This window comes from Mus caroli, chromosome 8 (genome assembly GCF_900094665.2).
Source record: "Mus caroli chromosome 8, CAROLI_EIJ_v1.1, whole genome shotgun sequence".
NCBI lineage: Eukaryota > Metazoa > Chordata > Mammalia > Rodentia > Muridae > Mus > Mus caroli.
This window is the reverse complement of record NC_034577.1, coordinates 27,650,290-27,659,686: the sequence shown is the minus strand read 5'-3', so window position 1 is coordinate 27,659,686 and position 9,397 is coordinate 27,650,290. Positions and strand designations below refer to the sequence as shown.

Sequence of the window (9,397 nt, the reverse complement as noted above, 5' to 3'; positions counted from 1 at the left end):
ATTTATTATATATAAGTACACTGTAGCTGTCTTCAGACACCCCAGAAGAGGGCATCAGATCTCATCACGGATGGTTGTGAGCCACCATGTGGTCGCAGGGATTTGATCTTCGGAAGAACAGTCAGTGCTCCTAGCTAGAGCCATCTCTCCAGCCTGGTTTAGTCCATTATCATTGTGGTGGGAAGCACGGCAGCATCCAGGCAGACATGGTGCTGGAGATGGAGCTGAGAGTTCTACATCTTGATTCATAGAAAGCAGAAGACTGTGTCACTGAGTGTAGTGACACACTTCCTCTAACAAGGCCACACCTCCTACTAGTATCACTCCTTATGGCCAAGCATTCAAACACATGCGTCTATGGGGCTAACTATTCAAACCAGCACACCCGTGCATGTCCAAAGAGTGCATCATAACCCTAGGGTTGGGGTTAGTTTGTCAGCTGCTATGTAGGTGCTGGGAATTGAACTTGGGTCTTCTGGGAGATCAGCCAGTATGCGTAACCATCTCTCCCACCTACTTACACATTTTTTTTTGAGGTACAGTTTCATGTAGTCAGGGATGTCCTCAGACCCACTGTGTGTGGTTGCAAATCATCTTGAGCGTCTGGTCCTCTTGGCTCTACCTTTGCAGCTAGGAAGGAACTACTTGTACCACCAATGTGTGGTATAGAGTTAGGTCCTGGTTCTTCTTCCTAGCCACATGCTCTCAGAAATAAGACTCAGACTCAAAAATATATTTATAAATACCTTGGCCATACAGCTAGGCTCTACTTGAGTAGACCATAGCTAAAATAACCCAATTATTTTAACCTACATTCTGTCACGTGACTGCATTCAGATACCATGCATCCTTCTTACCCCTTCCCAGGTGGAGAGCCGGTTTGGCTCTATCCCAGACTCCTTTGTCTCCTGGGTGCTCTACCTTCCATTTCCATTTCCTGCCCAAGCTATAGACTCTGTAGCTTTTAAATTGACAGGTGGTGCATCCGTACAGTACACATGATGCTCTCTCCAGTGTGGTGTATGGGGTGCTGGGTAGTGAACCCAGGGTGTTGTGTTGCTAGGCACTCTTGTACCAGCTGAGCCTTATCCAGGCTAGCTAGAGTTCCCATCTGGACTTCTGTCTTGTTCCTGAGATGAGATCTTGCTTTGTCACTTAGGCTGGCCTCAGATTTGCAGTCTTCCTACCTGGGCATCCTGTGTGCACCGTAGGTCTGGCTGACCACTGTAGCTTACATTTTTTTTGTTTTGTTTTTTTTGGGGGGGTAGGGGGTTTTCGAGACAGGGTTTCTCTGTATAGCCCTGGCTGTCCTGGAACTCACTTTGTAGACCAGGCTGGCCTTGAACTCAGAAATCCGCCTGCCTCTGCCTCCCGAGTGCTGGGATCAAAGGTGTGTGCCACCACGCCCGGTGTAGCTTACATTTGTAATCCACAGGTAGTTACTGTTGCCCTTCGGTGCCCAAATGGACGTGTTCTGAGGAGAAGATTTTCCAAGTCGTGGAATTCACAGGTGAGGAAACCAATGTTTTCAGAAATACTGTGTTATGAAATTTGTCAACAGTGTGTTCAAGTGCAGTGGGAGACAAGACCACACAGACAGACATTGTGAGGGTTCTACATTGCAGACTGTTTGAGGGTTTAAGTTGCGATCTCTACATTAACATTGTGTTTCCCCTTTAATTTTCTTTCTTCATTTTTCATTTTAGGAAAGAATATTAAGTCTTCAGGCAGGCATTCTCTGAGCTGTATTTCTTTGGTTGTCTACTACATTTATGTTGGTGGGTAAGATACTAGGTTTTGCTGAGGCTAGCACTTACCCTGTAGTCAAGGCTGGCCTGGAACTCGGTGTCTGTGATAGCTTCCCAAATGACTGGGTTCTAGGCATGGGCTGCCACACATGGCCTCTTATTTTAAAAAGTTTTAATTGGGGCCGCAGTGTAATATGAGTATAAGGCTTCCACTGCAGGGGTTGTGGATCTGACACAGGGCAAGATTGTGAGTTCAGAGTCAGCTAGGCAGGCTCTGTCTCAAAGCAACTGTAACCTTACTGTGAGCTAAGGGGCAGAGTGGGTGCTCAGCACGTGTAGAAAACTGGGGTTCAATTCCCAACGCTTCCAAAACTATCTTAGTTAAAATAATGACAGATTTATTCTATAGGTCAGCAGTGGATTCTTGCCTGGTGGCTGGCAACATAAGGCTCTGGTTGCATGATCTGATACTTCAGAGTCCCTGGGAACATTACGTCTCTGCCATTTATCAGGCTTTTGTTGTTGAGACACAAGATCTTGCTGTTGCATGGGTTTGTCTCAAACCCAGTAACTTGGTTACAGTAATCCTCCAGTCGTAGCTTTGGTACTACAGCTATAATGGAAACAACCACACTCAGCTTACTGTTGTTTTTGAAGCAAACATGCTTTGTTTAAAATGTCATGTGTTGAGGCAATTATGATTTCAGCTGGATGTGGCAGGAAAAGGTTTCTCATGACTATGTGATTGTTTTTTGTGGTGCTGGACAATTATAGGAACGGCCCATAGTGAGTGGACTTTGTCTCAGGTGCCAAAACATGTATTTTGACAAAGCTTCTTGGTGATTTTGACCCAAGAATTTTTTCCCAAATATTTTTTGTTTTCAACTTTATTGCTGTTTTTTTTCAAGACATGGTTTCTCTGTGTAACAGCCCTGGTTGTCCTGGAACGCACTCTCCATAGACTGGGCTGGCCTCAAATTCAGAGATCCCTCTGCCTCCCAAGTGCTGGAATTAATGGTGTCTCAAATTTTTGCTAAGTATTTTTCATCTCATTTATGGATTAGGTTTTATTACTACCATGACAGTAGGCCGGCATATTTTCTGGAATAGAGACATTAAAGTCTAAAAGGATTACTTTGGATGATATGGAAATGACTTAGTTCCTAGGGACTGGATTTGAGGATGACAGAGCGATACAGTGCTATAGTGAGAGTTTCTGGAGGAACAGTGTACAGTCTGATACTTCCTTTTTTTTTTGCCTCTTAGGTCTTACTTGACTGGATGATGAAAATTGGGTACCACAAATCCCTATATAGACTTTCCACTTCCTTTCCCAGAAGGGCCCTGGAAGTGGAGGGAGGCTCGTCACTGGAGGACATAGGAATAACTGTGGATACTGTACTTAACGTGGAAGAGAAAGAGCAGAGCAGCCAGTAGAGAAGTCGGAAGCACCTGCTGTCCTTCCACAGGGCGGTGTTCATTCAAGCCAAGATGTACCTGGAGCTCCTCTTGTCCATGGGTGTCCCCCCCCCATACCCCGCCCACACCCCGTGGATGAGGACTGCTTTGCCTGTGATGGTCTGTGGCCTGTCATTATAATGTGGAAGGAAGTAAAAAGCACATAGAGTAAGACAGACCTGGATGCAGGCCTCAGCCAGGCATGGTGGGACATGCCTCAACTCCCACAATTTGAGTTAATTAGACCATCTTCAAACCAAACCAAACCCTAGCTCATATAAGAACTGGTTTCTGCTTGCGTCTACCTTACCATAAAGTATTTCACAATTCAGTCAAAATCTAAGGAGGATGAAGGAAGATTCTATTGTATTTCTAAAAATTTAAAGAACTTCCAGAGCCAACTGATCCTGTATAGTTTTGACTTAGATCTGGGGATGGAGGTTTGGTCCATGAACCTTGGGGAACATAGTGAAACCACAGTAAACAAGGCCATTGTTGTTAAGTGCATTTGGAATGTGAGCTGTCGTTTGTGTAAGGACTGATGCCCTTAGAGCATCTCTCAACCTGTGGGGTCCTGAGGGGCACAAATAACCTGTTCATAGGGGTGCATCTAAGACCATCTGCATGAGATTTACATGATGATTCTTAACAGCAGCAAAATTGCTTATAAAGTAGCAATAAAATAATTTTATGGTTGGGGGTCACCACAATATGAGGCAATGTATTAAAGGGTTGCGGTATTACAGAGGTTGAAAACTTAAGTCTGTCTTAAGGTATCTTTCTTTCTTTTTTTTTTTTTTTTTTTTTTGGTTTTTCGAGACAGGGTTTCTCTGTGTANCCCTGGCTGTCCTGGAACTCACTTTGTAGACCAGGCTGGCCTTGAACTCAGAAATCTGCCTGCCTCTGCCTCCCCAGTGCTGGGATTAAAGGTGTGTGCAACTACGTCCGGCGGAAGGTATCTTTCTTAATCTTTAATTTTTTAGAGAGGGTTTCATGTAGCCCAGGTAGCCTTGAACCCTCCTGATCCTCCTGCCCCCTTCCCAAGACCTAGGATTACCATCTGAGCTCCTGCCCCCAGTTTCTGAAGGGGTAGGATGGACCCTTGTGCTTCTATGCCCGGCAGATACTCTATACCAATGGAGCTACTTCCCAGCCCCCATACTTTCTATCTTTCAATTTCCAAACTACCCAAGGGTCTACTTTTGGTGTATGTCTTAAAATCATTCTACAATTGGGCTGGGCGGTAGAGTTGTACACCTTTAATCTCAGCACTTGGGAGGCAGAGGTAGGCGGATTTCTGAGTTCCAGGCCAGCCTGGTCTACAGAGGGAGTTCCAGGATGGCCAGGGCTATACAGAGAAACCCTGTCTAAAAAAAAAAAAAAAAAAAAAAACACCCAAAACCAAACCAAACCAAACATTCTACAGCTAGATATTAAGCAAACCTTAGAGCTGGTATTTATGACCTTGGAATACTATTTCATTACCACTGCTACTAAATAAACAGGCCAATTCCTGTTTTTAGGTTAAAGGAGACAACGTAGCTCAGCTTTTAAAGTCTCTTCTGTTATATTTAGAATATAGTTATTACAGCAATCTACACTTTGCACTTAAAAATTATGAATAAATTAATACAAACCACCTAATGAAATGCTTAGATATGTGACAGTTATCAGTATTTTGACTTTGTTCTGCTTTTGAGTGTAAATTATAAACAAACATTACCTGTAGTATCTGTGCACATAACTTGGAATTGAATATAAGGCCTGGGGTGAACATCCCACCAGAGTTAATCCCCAGCCCCTAAACACACCATGCAAGTTATGTCAGTACAGCTGCCTCTGTTATTACTCAGCAGATATCTGTGGCCTAGCAAGGCGCCCCACACTTGGAAGTCTCTCCCTCGGAAGGAGAGCCAGGAGTATCAAGGAGATTCAAAGTCTTTAAATCAAGGAGATTTAAAGTAAGCCAAAAAACAACCAGCCACAGTTTTAAGTATTTGCATAAAGTTTCAAAATGGCGATGCTTCCATTTAATGTACATCACAGTTAAAAAATGTTTTTCTCTAAATGGGAAATTTTATTTGTTCAGTACAGCAAAGAGGATGCAAGCACTGTCATGACAAAGATACAGAAATATGCAGCTCAACATCCAACAGTAATTTAGTCTAGGAAACTTTAAAGGAAATCTCTTTAATGTTATGACAACATACTCCCAAGAATCTCTTCTTCAGTTAGTCATACATTTCAATAAAATAAAGGATTATGAATTGAAGTGGAAGTCAGCTTATGAATTCTTAAAAAATAAAACTCCAACTCTATAATCCATGCCAGTTAAACTTGTAACTAAATTTCCAAGTAAGCGCAAAGGAGACGAAGCAGTCAGTGACCTTTTTTGCTTAACCAGTCAAGAAAAATGGTCACTCCAGCCCAGCAGGCAGGCTGTTGGGCTGACTCATCTTCAACAGTGTACTAGAGTTCAAATTGTGCTAACCGCTCATCATTAGTATGGCACGTTTTGGTCCATGATGTGTTTTAATGTCAAGACATATCACAATTTGTTACAGAAACACAAATAACTGTTGTTTTTAAATATATATGTATATATATATTTTAAAAAGCCAGGTATCCTTCCACACACAAAGACAGGTCCTGGGGAGGAATTTACAGGAAGTAGTCTGGAGTGCGCCGGGTCACATGAGGCTCTCCACGACGAGGTGCTGGGTCAAACTGAAGACTAAAAATGACAAAGAAAATAAATGGTCAGCAAGTAAGCCAGCCAGTAAGACGGAACAGACAGAGCCTCCTTCCTGTAGCTTTCTGCTACACTCATTCATCACTAGCAATCACACTGTTAGCACGTCACAGCTATGGTGAAAATGTACACGTCTGTTCGTGCCCAGCAGAAGAGAACACCGAAGTTTACCAAGTGCCTTTTCTGTCAAAATAGCTATTTGTCTGTTGTGTGTGTGTGTGTTTTAATATTAATGTTAGTACACTGACTTTTCCATTTTTTATCAACACTGTGGTCTTGGGATAAATCCTACTTGTGTTTTCCTTCTCCAAACAGTCCTGAAAGGACATAACTAACCATAGTAATGCGCAAATACTCACAGGAGTCAGGATGTATTCCCAATTTTTTGCCACTGTAGTTGAGATGTGGTTTCATGTAGCCTACAGTGGCCCCAAACTCGCAGCACAGGCTGTGAAATCCTGATCTCCCAGGCTCTACTTTGTCAGTACTGGGATTACAGGCATGCAAGTGGCACCATGCATAGCAAGTGTTTTATTTTACAAATGTTTTTGAAACCAGGTTTCATGTACTCCAGGCTGGCCTTGACTCAAACCAACCTGCTTCCATTTCCCAAGTCCTGGGATTACATACGTGCATCACCATGGCCAGCTTACACAATGATGGGCTTGAACCCAGGGTTTTGTGTATGCTAGGATAAACAGAGTACCAATAAGGCCGTAATGCCCAGTAGTAAAGGCTTTATTAAACCTAAAATAAGTAAATTTTTTTAAAGGTTTATTTATGTAATGGGTACACTGTAGCTGTCTTCAGACACACCAGAAGGTGGCATCAGATCCCATTACAGATGGTTGTGAGCCACCATGTGGTTGCTGGGCTTTGAACTCAGGACCTCTAGAAGAGCAGTCAGTGCTCTTAACCTCTGAGCCATCTCTCCAACCCCAAATAAGTGACTTTTAGTTACATGTACGTCAGATCCCTGGAACTGAAATTAGAGGTGGTTGTGAGCTGCAGTGTAAGTGCTGGGAATGAAGATGGTATCCGTGCTGCTGGCCACCAAGGCACTTCCCAGCCCTCGAGCAGTTATAACGGACAAGTTCCTCTTTTTGTCTGAGTCTTGTTTGTTTGTCTTTCCAAGACAGGATATGTCTGTAGTCCTTGCTGTCCTGAAATTCATGTACAGCTTACACCAGACTGGCTCAAACCCATCCCTCCTTCTGCCTCCAGAGTGCTAGGATTAAGGACTTGTACCACCACACCCGGCTTATGGTTTGCTTAAATGTTTTCCTATTAGCTGTAAGCTCTTGGGAAAATTTCAATAAACTGTAGGCAAAGGCAGGTGGATCTCTGTGAATTTGGGGCCAGCCTGGTCTACAGAGTGAGTTCCAGGACAGCCAGAGCTATAAAGAAAAACTTTGTCTTGAAAAAAAAAAAACAAAAAACCCACTTTTCTGTAGTGGTGGCCTAGCAATGCAGGAGGCCATGGTTTAAGAGTGCTGCACATCAGAAAGTTCTCGAGTTCAATGTTAGGGAAGAGGGTCTGCACACTCCTCCTCCTACCTTGTCATAAGCAGAGCTCCTTCTTTCCTTCCTTCCTTCCTTCCTTCCTTCCTTCCTTCCTTCCTTCCTTCCTTCCTCTCTCTCCCTTTCCCTTCTCCCTCCCTTCCTTCCTTCCTTCCTTCCTCTCTCTCTCTCCCTTTCCCTTCCTTCCTTCCTTCCTTCCTTCCTTCCTTCCTTCCTTCCTTCCTTCCTTCTTCCTTCCTTCCTTTCTTTTTTTGGTTTTTCGAGACAGGGTTTCTCTGTGTAGCCCTGGCTGTCCTGGAACTCACTCTGTAGACCAGGCTGGCCTCAAACTCAGAAATCCGCCTGCCTCTGCCTCCCGAGTGCTGGGATTAAAGGCGTGCGCCATCACGCCCAGCTTCCTGTCTCTTTTCATGCATGCATGTGTGTATGAGTGTATGTATGCACACACGTGTGCAGGTATCTATGGAAGTCATACAAGACTGTAGTAAGTGCTCTGAGCTGCTGAGCCACCTCTCCAGCTCCCAAGGCTATTTTCAGTACTTATTTTTTCCTCTAAAAGTCATTACATACAATGAAAATGTAAAGTTACTTACAACGAATATTTTAAAGTGTCATCTAATTCCATGATAGCAGCCTGGTTCCCACAACGGTAGCAGTAATTGGGCGCACTAAAAATGGTGACCACATTTCGATCATGGCACCAGTTATATCCCTGCAACATTAAAAAGGTCATTGTTTCATTATAAAATCCAATTTTGACAGATCAAGTCACAAATACTTCGATGGCTATGTTACCTTCTATAATCTAACAGTTTATGCAACTGTTCAGAATTTTAAACAATTATTAGGTACAAGATTCTATTATATACCTCAGTAGCCACGCAGCTTTTCTTAACCTACACTTAAGATTTTAACTTAGAGTATACACTGAATTTCTCAGAAAACCATAGTAACTTCCCCATTTTCCCTCATAAACTTTGCTAGGTATTTTATTTTATTTTTAGAAAGAATTTTGCTATTTAGACTACCCTGTTCTCAAACTTGCAATTGCCCCAGCCTCCCAAGTGCTGAGACATGATAGAAACGAGCCTGGCTTCTAAAATTTGCTACGAAATTTTCTTGAAGCGCGTATTAGGCAAATACCAACTTAGAATATGCTCTCCCAGAGAGCTGAGCCCATGCTAACCAGTTATCTTGACAATCACATCGTCACCTGTGTCAGAGCCTCTGCCTCACATCACTCGTGATGTTAGGTGGTATTTAACACCTAATACATAACACACCATTCTCATCTTTGTTATGTTAAATGTTTCAGGTTTGTCTCACATAGCTGAAATTTGAATATTTTCTAATTTTGGAGTCTCAGGACTTTTAGGAATTTTTGTCAAGTTTTTTTTCTCCAAAAATATTCAGTTATCATTGACATCTGTTTAATGTCACTTTGCGTATGTGCTTTGCATCGTGCCCCTACCCACTCCTCGCCTGCTCTAGGCTGGTGCAGTTTGTTCTACCTTCTTAAAGCCACTACTTGCTGGTTAGAGGGACACTAACACAACAGGAGAAATCCAGCAATTGCTACCTCAACTGAGTGGCCACGGAATAGAACCAGCAGTGTACAAACAGCTTTCCAACCTCCTTGGTGAAATGCAGCAAGCACACACAGCAAGCACACTCCTCAGTGTGCTCCTCTAAAGCAGCGTGGAGTAATCGTCTCACTGAGCTCAGTTCTCTACTGAGCGTCTTCTGGAAGAGCAATGTGCTCTTAGCTGCTGAGCCATCTCTCCAGCCCCTACTGAAGGTATTTAAGAGTATTTCCTTATAGATGAAACTTATGACCTCTTGCTTTGGTCTTCCAAATATTGGGATTACAAGCACCCACCATGCCCAGATTTAGAAAGATATTTCTTTTTTTTTTTTT

General features: G+C 43.1%; 2 protein-coding genes across 3 annotated transcripts in view; one reads left to right on the top strand and one right to left on the bottom strand.

Moving 5' to 3' along the window:
• Positions 1 to 3,967, top strand: part of Ubxn8 (UBX domain protein 8) — a 22,640-nt gene extending 18,673 nt beyond the window's left edge. For both annotated transcript variants that reach the window (XM_021169930.2, XM_021169929.2), the window contains 2 exons: positions 1,436 to 1,510; positions 3,015 to 3,967. In XM_021169930.2, the coding sequence (XP_021025589.1) occupies positions 1,436 to 1,510; positions 3,015 to 3,185 (246 nt within the window). In that variant the 3' untranslated portion in view covers positions 3,186 to 3,967. The remainder of the gene's footprint in view (positions 1 to 1,435; positions 1,511 to 3,014) is intronic.
• A 1,293-nt stretch (positions 3,968 to 5,260) lies between these two features.
• The window catches only part of Ppp2cb (protein phosphatase 2 catalytic subunit beta), a 20,722-nt gene continuing 16,585 nt past the window's right edge, over positions 5,261 to 9,397 (bottom strand). Inside the window, exons 6-7 of the mRNA XM_021169534.2 lie at positions 8,073 to 8,191; positions 5,261 to 5,940 (exon numbers count right to left, since the gene is read on the bottom strand). Coding sequence (XP_021025193.1) covers positions 5,868 to 5,940; positions 8,073 to 8,191 — 192 coding nt within the window. The 3' untranslated portion in view covers positions 5,261 to 5,867. The remainder of the gene's footprint in view (positions 5,941 to 8,072; positions 8,192 to 9,397) is intronic.